Source organism: Dromiciops gliroides, chromosome X (genome assembly GCF_019393635.1).
Source record: "Dromiciops gliroides isolate mDroGli1 chromosome X, mDroGli1.pri, whole genome shotgun sequence".
In the NCBI taxonomy this organism is placed as follows: Eukaryota; Metazoa; Chordata; class Mammalia; order Microbiotheria; family Microbiotheriidae; genus Dromiciops; species Dromiciops gliroides.
The window spans coordinates 23,013,927-23,036,742 of record NC_057867.1 but is presented as its reverse complement, the minus strand read 5'-3'; the positions used below and the strand labels follow the sequence as shown (position 1 = coordinate 23,036,742).

The 22,816-nt window shown below is 40.5% G+C and overlaps 1 protein-coding gene across 3 annotated transcripts in view; it reads right to left on the bottom strand.

Moving 5' to 3' along the window:
- RNF128 (ring finger protein 128) overlaps positions 1-22,816 on the bottom strand; it is a 124,110-nt gene that overhangs the window by 24,801 nt on the left and 76,493 nt on the right. For all 3 annotated transcript variants that reach the window (XM_043974458.1, XM_043974459.1, XM_043974457.1), the window contains exon 2: positions 9,620-9,867. In XM_043974458.1, the coding sequence (XP_043830393.1) occupies positions 9,620-9,867 (248 nt within the window). The remainder of the gene's footprint in view (positions 1-9,619; positions 9,868-22,816) is intronic.

Sequence of the window (22,816 nt, the reverse complement as noted above, 5' to 3'; positions counted from 1 at the left end):
CAGTTAAGGGAAATGTGCCACCTTTCCCCCTCAGACAAGCTTGGGGGGAAATAACAGGAGGAAGTAGTTTTGTTTTTTGTTTTTGTTTGGCTTTTTCATTTTTTGTTTCATTTCAGAAACAAATGTCATTCAGCATTTTGATAGGGGAGATATCAGGAAATCAATTCTCACTGGAGAAAAATGAGGGTCAGGTAGTGTGAGTACTACTGGAGAGGGAATGTTAAAGGTTGTCACCTCTTAGTCTATGTAACTTCAATACTTTTTTTTATTTTTATGGGGTGTCTGAGGCCGGATTTAAACTCAGGTCCTCCTGAATCCAGGGCCGGTGCTTTATCTACTTTGCCACCTAGCTGCCCCCACCTTCAATACTTTTTGCAGGGCAATGAAGGTTAAGTGACTTGCCCAGGGCCACACAGCTAGTAAGTGTCAAGTGTCTGAGGCTGGATTTGAACTCAGGTCCTCCTGAATCCAGGGCCGGTGCTTTATCCACTTTGCCACCTAGCTGCCCCCACCTTCAATACTTTTTAAGACTGCTGGGTACTAGGCTTTGAAAGCAGCTATTTATACAAGTTACATTCTATTTACTCACAGGCCTCACTTATTGTTTAGGCAGATTTTTCCAGGGCTTCTTATGTACTCATAACAATTAAAGTAGGTTAAGTGACTGCATTATTGGAAAGTTACGAAACTATTTCTTTGATAACATTCGATGACTTCATAACAATTTTTTAAAAATTTCATGACAGAATTTTCATTAATTTCAATGGATACACTTTATTAATATAAATCAGTGACCTAGAAGATAGTGATGTCAGGAATGGGTATATGACTGCTTTTTCTTGGGGACACCTTTGAAGCCCACCTACCATGACTCTTTTCTAAGGCTTCCTTTTAATGATTTCCTTTTGCTCTTTGATGTGACATGTCTCTGGGCAGCCCCCAAACAGAAGCCTCCCCTAGTTTCCCTTGGATGTAATTTTTTACTGCTACTACCAGATCAGGGAGTGTCTGCACCTTGGTTTCCATTGGACCAAATCACAATTGGTTGGTTTATTTGTATGAACTGTTTATGATACTGTGGGAGAGACTTGGGAAAATCTTTACAAATATAGCACCTGAAGCTATCCCCTATAACTCACAGAGCAGGTACCCCAGGGTATAGCTGCCATAGGTTCAAGATACTCTCTGAATCTGTAGTTCCTAAAAAAACAAAACCATAGCCAAGGACCCGGATGTGTTTACCTCTAATTGTTGGTGAGAGGATACAATGAGTTCAAAGCAAGGGCACTGAATGAAAAGGCACAGTAAGAAAAGTAGCAACAAATTATTTTCCCCATAAACCTGGGGCAGACTCTCACACAAATACAGCACCAGTGGGAAGAGAAGACACAGGGATGGAATACATATAGAAAGGCACACACACTGGGAACACATGTACAAACAAACTATAGACAGGAGAAACTGGAAATAACCACCAGAGGCTTGTGACTCTGACAATGCAGTGCCATGATATCATTGCAATGGTGGAATAGCCTCAGCTGGATGGGTCTCATTGTCTCCACTGAATGGTACTTGGCAGGACAGATCTCCTTGGGATCCTACTTGCTATATACTGCTAAAGCCTCCCCTTAGGAGGAGTTTTCCTATGTTGTTTCCTGGGGCAGTGGATAAAGCACCGGCCCTGGATTCAGGAGGACCTGAGTTCAAATCCGGCCTCAAACACTTGACACTGTGTGACCCTGGGCAAGTCCCTTAACCCCAATTGCCCCACAAAAAACAAAACAAAACCTATGTTGTTCCCTTAGAGTTTAGATTCAGAGAACCCTCCCAGCCAACCAGGAGATTCCCAAACTCTTTAGAACAAAAGATCAGATATTCCCTCAGGCTTACTCTTTTCTTTGCAGTCTTTTGACCTGGTCCAGTCTTCTAAGTATTCCACATACATCTGAACTTTTATCTCTTAGGGAGACTATAAGACAGGTAATGGTTTTGTCCAATAGGTACCAGTTTCATAATTTCTGGTTCTCTGGTTTTCAAACTCTAAGTGTCTTCTCTCTTCCTGTGTAATGAATATATGGAATAAGGACACAGTGGCAAGTGAAGACAAGGACATTGTCTTCTTTCTTTCTTTCTTTTTTTTTTTTGCAGGGCAGTGAGGGTTAAGTGACTTGCCCAGGGTCACACAGCTAGTAAGTGTCAAGTGTCTGAGGCCAGATTTGAACTCGGGTCCTCCTGAATCCAGGGCCAGTGCTTTATCCACTGCGCCACCTAGCTGCCCCAAGGACATTGTCTTCTACCTTCCAAATCAAGTGTTTCCAATCCTTTCCAATACAGATATAGCCAGCCAGAAGACTCAGGGAGCTTTCAGTCAAGGCTTCTCATAAAGATTTGGTAAATTATAGATGTATAGTATAGATATTTAAGGGTGATTTCTGGTTTCATTTTCCAGTTTAATCAAGAGCTCTTTTTTGTATTGGTCTTGACCATTTAGAAAGGAAATCCTTTTCACCTAAGACCCAGGTCTAACCTCCTCTATTTAAAATGACCATTTGGGGGCAGCTAGGTGGCTTAGTGGATAGAGCACTGGCCCTGGATTCAGGAGGACCTGAGCTCAAATCTGGTCTCAGAAAATTAACATTTATTAGCTGTGTGACCCTGGGCAAGTCACTTAACCCCAATTGCCTCACACACCAAAAAATAAAAAAATAAAATGACCATTTGGACCCCGATTCACTGGCATCCCATGGCTTTTGTTGCCCCTGACATACCTGTATTTCACTTCTCATAAGGAAGTCATTTTCCATTGCTATTTCTCTAGTCCATTGGTTCTCAAACTTTTTTTTTCCTCAGTGTTATTCTTTATCATGAGAAATGGAGGAACACTATGGGAGAGTCAAGAATCTTAAGCAGGAGCATATGATTGTGCATCTAAGTTCTATATCATCAGAGGTGCACTCAACCACTGCTCTAATCTATCTCCTTTATCAAATCTGTCTAGCTTGGTTTCTTGTTTCCAAGACATTTTTTTTTTCAGGTTTCAGGGCAAGCATTACTGCCTGAAAACTTAACACTGATCCTCAGAGATGTGGACAGGGTAAGTGCTCAAGGGACAGCCTTCTTTAAACACAGCCCAAATCAGACCACTAATAAACTTCTCTATCACAGCCCCAATTAATCCACTAATAAACTTAGTTAAAAGAGAGAATATCTAAATTTAAAGTCTATAGATCTATGTCTTTTATAATAATATTCAGCCTACAGGGCCAGTGGAAAGAAATTGGGGTGAAAAAAAATCTGTGGGGTAAACCCCCCCAGATGCCAAACAACAAAAAACAACTAAGAAGGGTAAAATGAGCAGAGGTAGCTATGTTATCTTTTTCATGGCATGTGTATAAATAGGGCTCTGAAAAAAAAGAGACTTTAATTATCTTCACAACAAACCTGGTAAGAGAGGCAGGGTGGGCGTTACCTCTACTTTTTCAGATGAGGCAACAGGCATAGATGAGAATGACTCAGTTAAAGGTCAGTGTTATGGAGCCAAGGCCAAGACCCAGTTGCCCTGACTCCCAACTCCCAAATTCTCTCAGCACACGGTAGACACTTAAGAAATGTCACCGAAAATTATACATTATCATTATGGTTTAAATGCCATGTCACAAAAACACCCTGCTTATGCTACAGAAAGTTGGCTAAAGGAAGCTTTTTAAAGCGTGTAGCTTTTAAGCTTATTTATTATAGCTGTCACCTAGTTTTTATAGACCTCTAATCCAATTTCTTCAGTGAAAAATATAATTTGGAAAACCTTCCTTATTAGATCTCACTCTTGTCAGGTAGAGAAAGGTTCTCTCTCTCTCTCTCTCTCTCTCTCTCTCTCTCTGCATCTCTCTTTCTCCTATTGTTCTCTCTCCATCATTCTCTCCCTCCTCTCTCCCCCTTCTCTCCATTATTCTGTCTTTCTCTTTCTCCTGTCATTCTCTCCATCTTTCTCTCTCTCCATCCTCTCTTTCTCTCTCCCCTTTCTCTCCCTTATTCTCTTTCTCCTTCTCTCTATCATTCTCTTTCCTCTCTCTCCCCTTTATCTCCATTATTCTCTTTCTCTTTCTCCTTTCTATCATTCTCTCTCCATTTTTCTCCATCCTCTCTTTCTCCCCTTTCTCTCCATTTTTCTCTTTCTCGCTATCATTCTTTCTTTCTCTTCTCTATCATTCTCTCTCTACCTTTCTCTCCCTCTTTCTCTTTCTCCGTATACATACATATATCAGAAAATGTCCATAGAAGCATTCTTTGTGGTAGTAAAAAAAAAAACAAAACTGGAAGCAAAATTGTGCCCCTCAACTGGGAAATGGCTGAACCAACTGTGAAAAATAAATGTAATAGAATATTACTGTGTCAGAAGAAATGAATGAGTGCATGTGTGTGAATGTGTGTGTAAGTATGTATCTTGGACAGACACTGTGAATAGCTACTGAGCTGGCCCCCGAATCTAACAGGAGGAGGAAAGAAGGTTTGATTGTCTTTGGGAAATGTCAAAACTCTTTAAGTGCCCCCAAATGGGGGGCAGCTAGGTGGTACAGTGGATAAAGTACCAACCCTGGATGCAGGAGGACCTGAGTTCAAATCTGACCTGACACTTGACACTTACTAGCTTACATGGGCTGTGTGACCCTGGGCAAGTCACTTAACCCCCATTGCCCAGCAAAAAAACAAAACAAAAAATAAAAATAAAGACCAGGTAAAATATGAGCCATAGACTATTAGTTCTAGAATAGACCTTAGAGATCATCTAATCCAAAGGCTCTTAAACTGGGGTCCACATATCCCAAAGGGATAGAATTCAGGATGTGAGGGGGCAGCTAGGTGGTGCAGTGGATAAAGCACCGGCCCTGGATTCAGGAGTACCTGAGTTCAAATCCGGCCTCAGACACTTGACACTTACTAGCTGTGTGACCCTGGGCAAGTCAGGTAACCCCCATTGCCCCGCAAGAAAAAAAAAAAAAAGAATTCAGGATGCGAACTGTAAGTTTTGATTGAGGGAAACTGACATCTTTACTTTCATGCTTTCTAATAGAAAGACAGAATTTCTTTCAATTATGAATGTAGGCAACAAGACGTGATTCTAAAAGGTGGCCCATTGGCTTTCCTAGCCCACTCACAGGGTTCTCTGACACATTAAAAAAAAAAACCACTTTGATATAACCCAACCCCCTCATTTTTTAGATGAAGAAACTGAGGTCCAGCAAAGAGAAGTGACAAGGTCTCACAGGTATCAGCTAGCAAAGCTAACATCTGACTCTAAGTCTTACCTTCAAATTCAGAGTTCAATTCCCCTATGCCATGGGTCTACCAATGGGTTTTTTTGTCCTGTAAACCCTTTTCAAAAACAACCAAAAATGTATTGTGAACCCCTGGAGAAATTTAATATACTACACATAATATTCTGCAATTTATTTACTACTTAAGGAGCTATTTAAGAATTTTTAGTGTGAACCTTTTGGACCATCATTGCGAACCCCTACAGGCTCCTGAGTTACTAAATGGGAACCACTGCAGTAAGTGGTCCTTCAAGAGCTTTGAAATAATGAAGGGAAGAAAACGGTTTCGAATATTAGCCAAACACCTGATGTTACCTTCAGGGGGTTAAACAAGGACTGCTGGCTTCCATGATTTGACTAGGGAAAATAAAGTTTGCCTGCATCAACTTGCAAGATTTGATGTGCTCTGCTTCAAAGATAGAGATTTGTCTTTGCCACAACTAAATTGTTAGTGTCAGGGAAGTGGTTCTGTCACAAACGGGGGCTGACTTGGCCTAGAAACTGGTCTGAAATGGAGATTCTCAACCTTTTTTGTGTCCTGGACACTCCTTCCCCTCTGGTTGTCTGGAGAAGCCTGGGGTTCCCTTCTCAGAATCATGTTTTTAAATCCATAAAATAGAATCCAGAGTAGGTTACAAAGGAAGCCAACTATATCGAAATGTGGCTCTCAAAGTAATTTTTTTTAATAAAATTACAAAAATATGACAATAACAACAATAATAAATCACCAAAATATAACAAAGATACAGCAATAGTCAACTATCCATTTAGGTTTTTTTGAAATTATTTGACATTATTTATCTTGGCCTAAATTTATTCTTAGCCTAAAAAATACTATAGCATCTTAAGTGCCCATTTCAGTTATCCATGTTATCCTGTTACTGTCTAGTTACTTAACTATATTGATACTACATCATCTTCTCAAGTCCAGGTGAGAGTTAAGGTTTGAGGGGTCAGAAGCACAATGCAGTTAAGAGGGAAGGACTCCCCTCCATTTCCTCACTATTATTATAACCGATTACCTAGTGGCGATTTTTAAATATGGGTGGAAATTCAAAGCTCCAATGGGATGTGTGCCCAAGAGTTGACATTCATCAATAAAGGAGTAGATTTTATCTGTTCTAATACTTGTGCTAACAGTTTTCCCAGGGAACAAGAGAGTAAATACTTAGGATCCCTCTTCTCAGCTTAAACACACATCATTTAGAGGTGCTAACAGCCCATGAAATATGAAGCCACCATTTAATAAAATCATTAAATTGAGAAGTCTCCAAATAAGCACGATCTACATCTCTATTAATGGCTGATGGACGTTAGCCAGGCGATGGATGCTAAGCGATAATGAAGACCCTTTCTTAACCACTTCTGTCTTGGTGTGGGGCTTTTCTTCTATGACTTCTGAGTGCAACATACACCCAGTGCCTCTCTGGCACCACCTCATACACATCCAATTAGGCTCTTAGCAATGCTGTCCGATGATGCTGGTCAATCACGCCCCAAATCCCAAACTTACCTCTATTTTACAGTGTCAGTTTCCTCATTCACAAAACAGAGCCATGACTATGTCTGCTGATATTGTAAGAAAATTAATAGCAACAACAAAAATCACAGTTCTAAGGCACCAGTTTAGGGGTGCCCCAATGCCCCCACAAGCATCAATAGCTCTTGGGAAAGTCAGAGCAGCTTATTAATTACCCTGCTCTAGTCTTTCCATAATTCAGTCAACCTGTTGTCATACTGATGATCAGTAAGCATTTCTACAGTGGCTATAATGTGCCAAACCCTGAGCTAGGTCCTGGGGATACAGAGACAAAAAGTAAAGAGTCTCCTAGTTAAGGTATTTAGGTTCTTGATGAAAGAGAGAACGTGTACATACACAACTATATGCAAAATATAAACATGAGGTCATTTTGTTTGGGATGGGGAAACCAGGAAAGGGAAATCAGGAAAGGCTTCATTTAGGGGGTAGTGACTGATCTGTGCTTTGAAGGAAACTGGGGGCTCTAAGAAGCAGAAGTGAAGAGAGAGTACATTACAGGCATGGGGGACTGCTTATACAAAGGTAAGGAGGTGGGAGATGGAACATGTGAGGAACAGCAAGGCAGCCAGTTTAGCTTGCCTAGGGAGAGGGTGAAGAGGGGGTGATACATAAGTCTGGGAAAGGAAGTTGGAACCAGACTGTGAAGAGTTTTAAATGCTGAACCGAGAAATAAACTGGTATTTGATCCCAGAGCTAGCAGGGAGCCATGGAGGTTATTGAGCAGGGGAATGACAGGGTCAGACTTGCACTTCAGAATATTACTCTGGCAGCTGTGTGGAAGATGAATTGGAGCAAGGGGACACTTGAAGCAGGGAAACCAATTAGGAGGCTGCTGCAATAATCTGGGTGGGAGGTGATGAGGACCTGAACTGGCTGTGTGAGTGGAAGAAAGGGAATGGAAGGAAGAGATGTAATGAAAGGAGTTTGAACAAGAAACACTTGGGAATGAATCGAATGGATGTGTGGGCTGAGGGAGAGCAAGAAGGGGGTGGGGGCGGGGGACGGAGAGGACAGGAAATGGCTTCTATTTTGTCAGCAAAGTATGAGTCGATGTCCTCTGCCTGAGTGGGTGGAGGAAGAGCTGCTGTGGCAAGTTTAAAGAGAGAAGAGAAGGTTTGCAACATCTGTTATGAGAAATTTGATTGAGAATTAATTAATTAGGAAGGAGAAAAAAGGATTGTTTTGCTGCAGTGAGGGCCCAATTAAGATCTGATAATTTGGAGTGGACCCAGTCGCCAAGGCTACGTGACTTTTTCTATTACCGCTCGATAGCACTTTAATAGAAGTGGAGGCAGATGGTGAGAGAAGCCCAAGCTTTGGGTTTGGCAAATTTCGGAGGGACAAGGAGGAAAGGAATTGAAGAAGAGCAGCTAGTGACATGCCGAACTGATTAATTATAGGGTCAAAATAGAACTATTTTTGCTAGCAGAACAAGTGTCACTTATGGATATCTTGGTATATTGGGGGCTTCCTTGGTACATTGGGGGTTTATGGCCAGTAGTGGGTCTGCTGGGTCACAGGTTATTGATTTCCTTCACCCAATTCCAAATGGTCATCCCTGACTATTGGCCCAATTCAAAACTCTGGTGTATCTCATTAGCATGCTTGCCTTCCCAGGGCCCTTCAAGCACTGACTATTTCTGGCTGTTAGCATCTCGGCCAAAAATGATTCTATCTTCCTGGAATGATAACTGTACTGCATGACACTTTACAAAATATAATTGAAAAGGTGTCCCCCAAATGATTTATATTTGTCTTTGGAATGCAGAGTCACACAATCAGTCGGGAGTCCTTGCTCTAACAGTCACATTTCCACCCACGCTCTGGTATAGCTTGGGACCTGAGAGGGTGGCAAGGGGAATAAATGTGAAATGAGAAAGACTCACAATGTTTTGAATAATTTGCAAATCAATAATCCACCCACATATCCCCCCAAGCTCTTTTTTTTTTTGAAACCAGACCTGTGATTTCATTAGTATAGGCAGACATTGAGAGAAAATCCCCTCAACCACAGTTGGAGCTCTATAACTTATTGCCTTAGGGAAGTTGCCTGAGGCACAGAGATGTTGGGTGACTTGCCCATGGTCACACAGTAATTGTTACTATTATCTCAATTTTCTGGATGGAGCTTAAGTAATTTACCAATCCTCTTGGAGCTTAAGTAACTTACCAATCACTACCTAGTTAATAAGTGTCTGAGGCAGGACTTGAATAAGTATGGGTCTGCCTGCCTCTTGGCACAGAAAATTGAGAAGTGGTCTCTCTGTTCACTGTGCTATGCTGGAAAGAGTGTTAACTACACTCCCTAAATGAAGTCTTAGAGGATTTGCTCAAGGACTAATTTCCCTGACAGCTTAAAAAAAGGAGGAAGATTTCAGAAGAGGATGGAAATTGACGTGCTTAAAGTTACTACTTGACATAAAATGGGAGAGGTTAGCAGATAGAGCTCTGAATTTAGAGACAGGGAACCTGGGTTCAAATCCTACCTGGGACCCTTTGTAGAGAGGCTGGGCTTCCTCAACTGTACAGTGGGAATCATAATATACCACTGCATCACAGGGATGTTTTGCAAAACTTAGGATGCCCCAGGAATGCATGGAGTTGGCATTATCCATCTCAGAGATCGCTTTATGTACCACTGAGGTATATAACAGAGCCCATAAGTACATTGAAATGCACAACATTTAAACTACAGAAACAACCCAACTGGAATAAAAAAGACCCAGCAAAAAAAAAAAAAAAGACCCGGCAAAGGACCATTACAAACCTGTTTGCGGTTTTGAGCCCTGGCATTCCGAAGTCTTCGGGCCGAATAGAAGATAAAGTAGCCCACGGTTGCAGCTGTCACGATGAAGAAGGACACGGAGACAAAGAAGATCGAATAATGATTCATCCAGGGGCCGTGTTTCTTCCCTACTTCAATGACCATGGTTACTTGTATGCCTCTTTGAATAGACTGCAGAATTTTGGTGCCTTTCAGATTGCCAATCATGATTGAGACAATGTCTCCTGCACCTGTAAAGGGAAAAAAACAGGGCAGTTTAGCTTGATAAAATGTTCACATGGAAACCTAGGTGTACGGGCCCCCTTTAAAGAAGAAAACAAAGCAGCTTGACGAGGTTTAAGATTGCAGAAATACACCGTGTCCCAAAAGTCTGAGGGCAGGGTTCAGCTTGAATGCTTTAACCCTGTCCAAAGGCTTTGGCTACTGAGGAGTTTTTGCTGTTACACAGACTTGAACCTCTTAAAGCTTAAGACTGCACGAACACTTTTGGGACATCCTGTATTCAAAGTGGTGTGGAATCAACCAGACCCCTAACAAGCTATAGCAAGATGATCGGTTGTTTTAGGGCACAAAGAAACAACACAGATTATCAGAGTGGACAGAACAGGCCATTTTCCCTTATGTACTCACATTTGTTGGACTACAACATCATTAAGTTGAGCATTTATTTATTTTTAATTTTTATTTTTTTTAGTGAAGCAATTGGGGTTAAGCGACTTGCCCAGGGTCACACAGCTAGTAAGTGTTAAGTGTCTGAGGCCGGATTTGAACTCAGGTACTCCTGACTCCAGGGCCGGTGCTCTATCCACTGCACCACCTAGCTGCCCCTGGTTGAGCATTTATTAAACCCCATAGAACTGAAGAGCACTGGAGAGAGTCTGAACTGAGACCCAAGATATAACAAGAGATGCTCTAATATCCTATTTGGACTTGGATCCCATTAGGCTTTTTTTTTTTTGTCTTATAGGATATATAAAGCTTGATTGAGGACAAATGAAAATTGCATGCTGCCTTGATGGTACAAACCAGGCCATCATTGGAGAGAAGCAATTTCACATTCTCCTAATGCCCCATTCAAAGACCTAGGAAGTTCACAGCTGGAAAATAGCAGAGACAGTGCAGGAGTTTCTCTTATGTTGTACACAAGCAGATATTTAGTAGCCTATATAAGCAATTGCATATGCCTATATATAGATAGCACATGTATTAAAGAGCATACACGTCTAAGTTATTTAAAGCTGTATGTCGCTTATAGTATATGAGGCGGAAGTCAAAATATAAATACAGAGAGTTTTACATATCCAAATTATTCACAGGAAGAAAACAAAATGCCCCTAAATCCAAAGGGGCATCTATTACTTATGTTCGAGATGGGCCAATTTTCATACCTCTCTAAATACTTTCCAAAGGTCATTATTTCCAGAAATGGTCAAAGGCTCTAAATAGGTCATATTCAAAGGACAGAATCTAAGCTATTGACAACCATATGAAAGACCACATCCCAATCACCAAGAATTAAAGAAATGCAAATGAAGACACTGCTGAGGTTCCACCTTGTTCACACCCTCTGGATGGCAAAGATGAGGACTGAAATGACGAAAACAGGAACACTAATGCACCATTGATGGAGCCATAAATTGGTCCAGCCATTCTGGAAAGCAATTTGGAACTATACCCAGTCAGAAAGCTTTGCATATTCCCTTTGTTTCAGCTATACCACCCCCAAGTCTATAACCCAAAGAGATCAAAGAAAGGAAATGGACCCATATATGCAGAAGGATTTTTACAGTTGTTCTTTTCACAGTAGCTAAAGCAGTGCTGCCCACCTGTTGGGGAATGACTAAACAAATTGTGTTATATGAATGTAATGAAATATCATTGTGTGATAGGAAATGACGAAATGTGTTAATTTCAGAGGCAACCAGCAAGGAAGGCCTCTACAATTGAGGCAGGGTGGAGTGAGCAGAACTAGGAGAACAATTGTATACAATGATAGCACTATAAAGAAAAACAACTTTGAAGGCCTTAAGAACTCTGATTGATTAAGGGATTAAATAAGTAGTCCAGAGGACTGAAGACGAAACAAGCTGCCCACCTCCTGCTAGAGAAGGAGTGGATTTAAAGTACAGAAGAAGACAGACATTTTTGGCCATGGTCAATTAATCAATCACATTTACTAAGTACCTACCATTTGCCAGGCCCTGTGCTAAGTAAGCATGGGGAATTTGTTTTGCTGGACTATGCATATGTGTTATAAGACTGATTTATTATTATTATTATTATTATTTTAATTATTCAATTGGGAGAGGCAGTAGGGAGGAATAAATGCCTCTAAAAATAAAGTAATTTTTAAAACCAACAAAAGTCTAGCAAACAACCAAAATGGAATAAGTCAGTCCATTAGTGAAGATAACCAGAGGTGGGCAGGAAAAAAAAAAGAAAGAAAGCTGGAAGAAAAGCTTATATTTAACACCAACTTAAAAAAGCAAACAAACCCCAAACTAGGCAGATAATAGCTATTTCTAGGACAAATCTGTCTCCTTGCTCCTTGTCCCACTCTAGGTTTAAGGGTCCGGAAGGCTAAACCTCTCTGCTTACTCAAACATTTCTAATGTTGTTTTTTTTTTTTTTTTTAAGTGAGGCAATTGGGGTTAAGTGACTTGCCCAGGGTCACACAGCTAGTAAGTGTCAAGTGTCTGAGGCCGCATTTGAACTCAGGTCCTCCTGACTCCAGGGCCGGTGCTCTATCCACTGCGCCACCTAGCTGCCCTACTCTAACATTTCTAATTCAACAAAGGATATTTACCAAACGTCACCAGAAACCTCAAGGGTTCCATAAGATACTAAATATATTCCATCCTATGGGCAATCTAAGAACTCCTTAGCCTGGCACTTACGGCCCTCCACAATAAGCCCCCCAACCTACCTTATCCAGCTTTGTTTTATGTTAAATGTCTTTCATTATTGTTTTAGATCAATTGGACTAATAGCTATTCTCCCGTAGTGGCCGGTATGCCTTGATGCAGACCACCTCACTCCATGCTTTGTATTGTCACACTTTGCTCTATGCATCCCTAGCTACTAATATGGTACCTGGAATAGAGTAAGTATTGAATAAATGCTTGCTGATTGGGAGTCCTGTTGCTTTTTCATATTGTTTTTATTTATTCTATTAGTCGTGTTGTGAAAGAAGAATCAGAACAAAAGAAAAACCTTTGGAAAAGGAAAAAAAACAACAACAAAAAAGTAGAAATAGTAGGGTTCAATCTGCATTCAGCTTCCATAGTTCTTTTTTTCTGGGTATGGAGAGCATTTTCCATCATGAATCCTTTGGAATTGTCTTGGATCATTGTCTTGCTGAGAAGAGCTAAACCTATCCCAGTTGATCATCGCACAATGTTCTTGTGTATATGTCTTGCATATGATTTGTGCATATGTTTCCCCCAGGAGAATGTAAGGACCTTAAGGGTATGGGCTGTTTCCTTTTTGTCTTTGTATCACCAGTGCCTGGCCCATAACAGGCATTTAATAAGCATCTCAAAACAGCAAGAATTGTGCCAAACTGAGTTCAGTAAACTGATGGCCAGAAGATAAGAAACACTTCCACACAATGTAAGGCCATCTGAAATAACAGCGGATCTGCCTGGAGTGCTCACTCATTCTAACCTTCCTCACCCTCTCCAGGGCCAGGCACTCAGCAAGAACAACCTTACATTTTAAGCTTCCGTTGCTTGAAATGGAGTGCCTGCTCTCTTGTTCTCTCACAGCACTTAAGTCTCCCTGCCACCTACAACCCCAGCAGGTGGGAAATAGAGAAAGTACCCAGTCTCTAATAGAAAGGGGGCAAAACTTTTGGAGGTGGGGAGAAGACACAAGAGTGCTGAGCCAGCTAGAGGGGGAAAGGCTTCTATGCCTGAATTAAAGGAGGGTATATTGTTAATGTTGTTCGTCCTTTCTAATTGAAGAGGACCAATGACATCATTGTGTTGGGGTCAAGGTACGGCATGTTCAACTGTGGCTGATCCTTCCAATATGAGTTCAGAAGACTCTACCACAGGTTGGGCACAAATAGTCCGTTTGAACATTTGGGATGGAGATGTCTCTGGAGTTTGCTGTGTGTTACTTCAATTCTGCTTTGCGCACAGCACAGCACCTTCTTTGATGTGGGCATGCCATGCCGGGCCATCCTGTGCCAGTGTCTCCCATGGCTCACAGCCATTTCTAAATTTCTTCAGAGAAACCTTGAGAGTGTCTTTGTATTGCTTCTTCAGACCACCATGGGAGTGCTTGCCTTCTGTGAGTTCTCTATAAGATAGTCTTCTAGATAAACATGCATTTGGCATTCAGGCGACACGGCCAACTCATCAGAGTTGTGCTCTCTGTAGTAGTGCTTGAATGCTTGGCAGCTCAGCTCGAGTGAAAACCTCAGTGCCCGAAACCTTATCTCAATGCAACCTCTGAGACTGAGATGCAACAGGGTACTTTTTGGGTCTGGGCATTCAGCAGCATTGTTTAGTCCACATCTCCATCTTTTCCACAAGATATTTGACCAAATACTTGGGTAAAATGTTGGCAAACTGTATCGACAACATTCCCCTGATTTATTAGTTTGGTAATGGTTGGGGGGAGGGGGCAGGAAAAGGAATAAGAGAATGATAACAATGAGATTCAACATCCCAAGATTTGGGCAAGGCAGGGAAAGCAGTTCTCAGAGGCAAATTATCTCTCTGAAAACATGTATTAACAGAATAGAGAAAGAAAAGATTAATGAACTAAGGATATAACTTTAAAAAAATAGAAAAGAAGCAAATTATCAAACTAAAAATAAGTACAAAAGAATAAACCTTGAAAATTAGAAGAGAAAGAGATCAAATTGAAAACAAAAGATTATAGATCTTCTAAACAAAACCAAAGGCTTTTTTTCTTTTAAAGAAAATAAAATGGACAAAACTTTAGCTAACTTGATTTTTAAGAGAAAAGAAAATCAGGTAATGAAAATAAAAAAAACGAATAAGGTAAATTCCAAACAGAAAAAATTATCAGAAATGACTATACTCAAGTATATGTCAACAAATCTGAGAACATAAAGGGAAATGAATAGTTACTCAGAAAAATATAAAATACCCAAGAGCTCTTAAACAATTCATTCTCAGAAAGACAAATTGAACAAGTAATAAATGAACTACCAACGTGGGGAAAAAAAAAACTCCAGTCGAGGAAGATTTACAAGTAAATTGTATCAAATGTTTTAAAAGCAATATAGTGACTTACTATACAAAAATTATTCTTAATAACTGAGAAAGGAGTCATACTAACAAGCTCATTTTAGGAGACTAACATGGAACTAATGGCCAAACCAGAGAAATAGAAGCATAAATCAATCTCAATTAATGAATACTGATGAAAACATTTAAAATGAAATCCTACTTAAAAAGACTACAACAATACAGGTAAAAATTATCGACTGTGGCTGAAACGGATTTATCTCATGGATGAAAAGATGGTTTCACCATTAGAAAAACAATTAGCATCATCATATAAACAACAAAAACTAAATTGTTATATTCGGAGACTGAGGAAAAAGCCTTGTATAAAATGCAGCCCTGATTTCCACAACAACTCTAAAAAGCCTGGACACGAGAGAGCCCTTGAATATAATAAATACATAAATACTCTATATAAAACCCAAACCTATCATTATTTGCGATGGAAAAATACTAGATACAAAAAAAGAGCACCAATGAAACATAACAATATAGAGAAGCGAACAGAATGAAATTCTGAGAGGGCATGATAGAGTCACAGTTTCCGATGCAATTCTCTTTTTGTTCTTTTTATATGGAAATGTTCGTGTCTGCTGATGACTGTCAAGTTCATAAATTTTTTCAAATTACTTTAAAATACAAAAAGAAAAATATGGAGCTTTCCTAATAATAATAATAATGATAATAATAATATTAGCTGACATCTATATATAGTTCTTTATCTGGATTATTTCATTTGGTCCTTATACCACCTTGGGATACAGGTGCTATTAGCATCCTCATTTTCTAGATGGGGAAGCTAAGACTCAGAAGGGTTAAGCCTAGGATCACAAGCTAGTGTTTACAACAGGATTTAAATATAGGTCTTCCTAACTCCAAGCCCAATGCTATTTGTACTGTGTATCCAAAATATAGGAGCAAAGCAATGATGCTTCATTTCCTCTACTGTTATCTGACATGTTTCTATAAATGATACCAATAGCAGTTAAGACAAGAGGAAGAAATGAAAGGCATAAGCATCACAGAGAATATAAAGATTCTTATTAGCTTGTGACACGACGGTTTTGCTTTAGTAAACCCCCAAGAGACAGCAATGAAATTGAGAGTATCGACAGTTTCAGGCAAGTAGCAGGAAACGAAAGAAATCCATAGAAATCATCAACACGTTTATATAATATTAACAACGACGATGCCAAAAACAACAAAACCAGAAGAAAACGAGAGAGAAATCTGATTCAAAATACTTACAAATCACCAACTATCTGGAAGCTAATCTAGCAAGACAAAGTTAAGGATTAAATCAATACAGTTATAAAACACTCTTTGCAATAATAAAAGAATACAAATAATTGGGCAGTGACAATACAATCAAAGTGATACTACCTAGACTAATTTACCAATTTAGGGTTATACCAAACTCTCATGGAGATATATAAAATAAATTAAATAATACAAAATATAACATACAATTAAGAACAAAATTCAATTGAAAGAACAGAAGGTCTTGAATCTCAAGGGAAATAGTGAGGGGAAAGGTAGGAATGAAAGGGGAATAACAACCCCACACTTCAAACTATGTTATTATAAAACAGAAATCTTACAAATTACATAGGTTTAGAGCAATATTTTATGCCATAAACCACAATAAGTTCCAAATAGATAATAGGTCCAAATATAAAAGATCATATTGTAAAAATAATTAGAAAATAGAAGGAAGTATCTTTCACAGCTGGGGAAGGGGGATAATCCTTAATTAAACATGGAATAGAGGGAATGGAAAAAGAGAAACTACCTACTATCAAATTTTCTCTCTTTTTGCCATATAGTTTGGAAGATTTCTATTTTATGACATAGTTTGATGTGTGGAGGTGTTATTCCCCCCCCCCATTCTTTTTTTTTTTTTAATCTACAAGACAAACTGTCCAATGGGGAAAATATTTGAGTCACATGTTTCTGACAAAAGTATAATCTCTCTCTCTCTCTCTCTTTCTCTGTCCAAGAACCATTTCCCAGTAAATAGATAAGTAGTCAAAAGGGAGTCGGAAAGACCTGAATTAAAATTTGTACTCACACACTGACTAGCTGGGTGACTTTGGAAAAAGTCACTCTGTCTCTCTCAGCCTCAGTTTCCTCATCTATAAAATGGGGATAATGACAACACCTGCCTTCCAAGGTTGTTGTGAGGATAAAATGAGAATATAATTTGTAAAGAGTTTTTCAACTCTCAAAGCACTATGTAAATGCATTATTACAATTTTCAAAAGAACGGCAACTTAGCAATAACCATATGAATGATTATTCCAAATCACTAATAAGAAATCCATACACACAAAGAGATACAAATTATACCAACTCTGAGGTTTGACCTCATGCCCAAATTGGTAAAGATGACACAGGATAGCCATAAGTGTATGTTGTAGGGGTCATGGGAAGACAAACATACCAATGTGTGGTAAATCACTCCACCCATTTTGGAAAACAGTTTATATTCATACCCTCTAACCCAGCAATCCCACTACTGATCATATCGCCCAAGTAGATCAAAGACAGAAAGAAAGGCCCCCATATATGCCAAAGAATCATGGCAGAACTATAATTGCAAAAATCTGGAAACATAGTGGGTACTGATTGGGAGGTGACTGAACAAATTGTGGGACATAAATGTAATGGAATGTTAGCATGTTGTAAGAAACAATGAATAAGGAATGAAGGACTTGGTTGATATAATCCAGAATCAAGTAATCAGAACATCCAGAGAACAGTCTACACAAGTACTAAAATAATACAAACAAAAAAGAAGGTTAATGACTAATCAATGGTCTTGGGGAATAGAGGGTAAAATGCATTTTTCTCCTTTCAGGGAAGGAGATGGGGAGCAAAGGGTCTAGAATCTTACACACTGTTGGATCTGGCTGCTGTGTCATGCTGAACTGGTCTTGGTTTTTGTTTTTTGTCTTTTGGTTTTTTTGAGGGGCAATGAGGGTTAAGTGACTTGCCCAGGGTCACACAGCTAATAAGTGTCAAGTGTCTGAGTCAGATCCTCCTGAATCCAGGGCCAGTAATTTATCCACTGTACCACCTAGCTACCCCCTGAACTGGCTTTTCTTTGTTAATTAACTAGCATTTATTAAGAGTCTACTATGTGCCAGGGCACTGTGCTAAGAAATGGGGGTACAAAGACAAAAAAATGAAACAGGCTTGTTCTCAAGAAGGTTACATTTTATATGAGGTAAACAGATAAGTAAATACAAAGTATCTAAGAAATAAGCTAGCCCACATCCAGAGAAAGAACTAAAGGAGTCTGAAAGAAGATCAAAGCAGACTATTTTCACTTTTTTTTCATGTTTTTTTTCTTTTGTTCTGTTTCTTCTTTCACAGCATGAATAATGTGGAAATAGGTTTTACATGATTGCACATATATAACCTATATCAAATTGCTTACCGTCTTAGGGAGGAGGGAGTAAAGGGAGGGACAGAGAAAATTTGGAACTCAAAATTTTATAAGAAACGAATGTTCAAAATTGTCTTTACTTGCAATGGGAAAAAATAAAATGCTATTAGGAAGTAAAAAAAATAAAGATAGAAAGTAGGGGCAGCTAAGTGGTGTAGTGGCTAAAGCACTGGTCCTGGATTCAGGAGGACCTGAGTTCAAATCTGGCCTCAGACACTTGACACTTAGTAGCTGTGTGACCCTGGGCAAGTCACTTAACCCTCATTGCCTTGAAGAAAAAAAAAGAAAGTAATAGAAGAAGAGAGGCCCCAGCAGCTGGGGAAAGGCCTTATGTGAAAGGCTGCACTTACCCCAAGTTTTGAAGGAAGCAGAGACAAGGGAGAGCATTCCAGGGAAGGGAAGGGAAAAAATATTCATTAAGCAGCTACTGTATGCCAAGCACTGTGCTTTACAAATGTTTTCTCATTTTGTCCTTACAACTCTGTGAGGTAGGTGCTATTATTATCTCCATTTTACAATTGAGGAAACTGAGGCACAGAGGTCCAGTGACTTGCCCAGGGTCACACAGCTACTAAGTGTCAAGTGTCTGAGGTCGGATTTGAACTCAGGTCCTCCTGAATCCAGGGCTGGTGCTTTATCCACTGTAGCGCCACCTAGCTGCCCCCTAATGTATTTTAATTGATGGATTTAACAAAATCATTTTGCGGTATCCTTCAGCTTCACCAGACTGTTGCCAAAGGGGTCCAGGACAGCTACAAAAAGGCTACAAACTCATGCTCTATGGAACATTTATATAAAGACATGGACAAGAGTTGGCCAGGTCAAGCAGGCATGGAGGCATGGTGATCTGCTCAGCTGGCTATCTCTAGCAGACAATGACACTTCACTAGGCTAAATGGGGGAGGTGGGCTTGAGGGTACAGGGTGTGGAGTTTTAAGTTGTGGCTTCAGAAGTCTGGGCTACCAGAAAGGCTTACTTGGCACTGGAGGCTGGTTTGTCAGGAAGCTTAGAAGTCCTTGGGGAGAGGTGTGATGGAGGGGAAAGGCTCCGAGTACCTGGGCTTCTGCTTTGGAAGAGAAAGGATGTGGGGTAAGGGCACAGCCATCACCTCTTACTTATGAGATTTCAATAGCCTCCTAATTGGTCTCCCTGCCTCCAATCCCCTCAAACCTCCTTTCCATCATCTGAAAAGCTACCAATGTAATGTTGTTTGTTTGTCCTTCATTTTCTTCTTTTTTTTTCTTTTTCTTTTTCTTTTTTTTTTTTTTTGCAGGGCCATGGGGGTTAAGTGACTTGCCCAGGGCCACACAGCTAGTAAGTGTCAAGTGTCTGAAGCTGGATTTGAACTCAGGTCCTCCTGAATCCAGGGCCAGTGCTTTATCCACTGTGCCACCTAGCTGTGCCCCACCCCCTTCATTTTCAAAGAGAACCGATGACATCATGGGTGATGTCTTGACTTTCAGAGAATTGGATTTAAGTGAGGCAGAGTTGCATAGGCCTCAAACCTGATTTAAGAGGATATCCACCTCAATCATATGTAGACTTTCCTGTGTGGAATGGGTGGATAAGAACAATTTATTCCAGTGGCTATGAAGCAAGTGCTGTGTTCTGCTACTGGACTTCGATGACTCAGAAAGAGCGAGATTGACAACTGTGCAGAGTACACTCGTAAAGCATAGCCTTGACTGTGTAACCCCAACCTTTAATGCCCTTCCCAATTTAGCTCACCTACCTTCCCCTACCAGTTCTCTTCAGTTCAGCCTGCTTACTGTGGGTATATTCCATCTCCCACTCAGTACCTTTGCCCAAGTGATCCACCATGCCTAGAAGATTCTCCCTTTTCACCTTGGCCTCTCAGAATCTCTAGCTTCCTTCTAGGCTAAGTTTCAGTATCACCTTGGTAGAGCCTTGGAAGGCTCTCTCCCTGGGGCCAGAATGCAGCCCTACCAAGTTCTGAGTTGTCATATCCTTCCCCAGCCCCCAACCCACCCCAGGAAAGTACATCACCTGCTGACCAGCCTTGGTGCTGAACCACTCCAGCAAAGACGCATGTGCTCTGGGCCAGTCTTGACAAAGGCAACAAAACCTTCCAAGAGTTCCAGAGGTATGTGTGCCTGGCCTCAGCCAACTCCCTCCCCCTTCCCCTACATTCACTTCAGTAACTGAAACTTTCAGAATGAGAAACTTAGAGCCAATTACATCTAATCTTAGTTATGCTGACTTTTAACCACACCTTTGATAGCCTACATAACAAAACACTTTATTATTCAGTTGTAAGGTATTTTGTAAATCATCCAGTCATACAAAGTACAACAATGGTACAATTATAGCACTCTGGCATTCAAATGGGAAGATCAAGGAAATCAACTTCTTTAGTGACCTCTTTAAGCACGTCAGAAACTTCAGCACAGGAAAAGAGGGCCAACAAAGCCATCTATGGCCATGGAGCCAGTATAGCAGAAATAGCCTTGTTTTTGGACTCAGGAGGACCAGGGTTCAAATCCAGGCTTCACTTTTTTTTTTGTTTGTTTGTTTTTGTTTTTGTTTTTTTAGTGAGGCAATTGGGGTTAAGTGACTTGCCCAGGGTCACACAGCTAGTAAGTGTTAAGTGTCTGAGGCCGGATTTGAACTCAGGTACTCCTGACTCCAGGGCCGGTGCTCTATCCACTGTGCCATCTAGCTGCCCCCAGGCTTCACTTTTTACTTGTGTGATCTTGGGCAAGGCATTTTTCCTTCTCTGGCCCTCAACTTCCTCATCTGTAAAATTGGAGTAAAACTGGACTGGTTCTAACTTTCTGTTTGGGCTTACTTATTATTGTTGTTGTTGCTATTACTTACTTATTATCTTAGTGCTTTGGAAAGTCTGTAAAGGCACCTGAATTGCTGCTTTGGCCTTCTAGAAACCAAGCTAACACTGTGATACAGTCCGACATCCTGTTAAAATTCTATTGTCAGCTCTCTGGAGTTTACTTATATCTCACCTGAACATGATCTAGGTGGGAATTCACCAATCTGTATTACTCAGACATTTCTTCTATTAGAAAACCTGTGACAGGTTCAAATAGGTTTTTTGAGCTTTGCTATCCCAGGGTATGATTATTCTCAAAGGTTACAGTTGCTTAAGAATTCAGCAGAGCTGAGAGAGGCAGGTAGAACAAATTCTATCAGACCTTTTTATATGGAAAAAAATAAGCATTTAGATTTTGTGCAAAAGAAGAGGTTATTCCTTTCAAAGCCCCAGTTTATAACCTAGTGTTTTGTTTTTTTTTTAAAAATTGTTCCCTTTTGTTAACTGCAACCATGGAAAAATGAGCTACATGGAGGAGGAAGAGAATTTTTATCATGGTGCCTTATGGTAAGAAATAATTATTCTCATTAGATATACTAACTATTCTCCCCTGTCCCCCAGTCATCTTCCCTTCCAAATTTCCCTATTTCCGTCCAAAGTAGCCCCATCCCGGCAGCCTCCCCAGTTCATCAGCTCAGCACCATCCTGAACTTCTCACTCTCCATCATCCCATCTATCCAGTCAGTTGCCAAATCTTGTCATTTGTCTCTTCACAACATCTCTCACATCCAACCCCTTCTCTCCAGTTACCACCTTGGGGCAGCTAGGTAGTGATGCAGTGGATAGAGCAGTGGTCCTGAAGTCAAAAGGACCCGAGTTCAAATTTCACCTCAGACACTAACTACCTGTGTGACCCTGGGCAAGTCAATTAACCCCAATTGCCTTCAACATTGGGGCCATCTCCAGTTGTCTTGTTCTAGATCTTGCCACCGGACCCAGATGGCTCTGGAGGAGAGAGTGAGGTTGGTGACCTTGTACAGCCCTGCCTCACTTAAATCCAATTCACTGCAAGTCACGACCACCCTGATATCATGGTCCTCTTCAAGAAGGAAAGGCAAACAACAGCTACCACCTTAGTTCAAACACTCATCCCTTCTTGTCTGGATTATTGTAATGGTCTCCTAATTGGGCTGCCCTTCTCAAATCTCTCCCCACTCCAATTCATCCTCTACAAGTGTGGATCTGACCTTACTAACTACTTGTATCTAACTACTTGGCATTAATTTGCCTTTATTCACTTTACATCTAATCTACATATATTTATTTATACATTTATCTGTTGTCTCCCTCATTAGAATGTGAGCTCCCTATGAGTCAGGATTCTTCATTCATTGTCACTAACAAGCACATAGTAGGGTCTTCTCATCCTGTGGCTCTAATCCATGCCCTCCAAGGCCATCCCCCCAACACACAGGGAATCTTCCCCTAGATCTCTGGACCCTGTGCAGATATCACTAGAACACAAGGGCTGCCCACTGATTATCCCTTGCCTCATGATCAGTCCACCCTCGATGGCCATATACATCTCTAATAAAATCCTTCTTCACCTTCTCTTGGGCACTCCTCTGTTGGTAACATGTTGCAATCGCTTGTGTGCACCCATGTGCCTTTGTGGT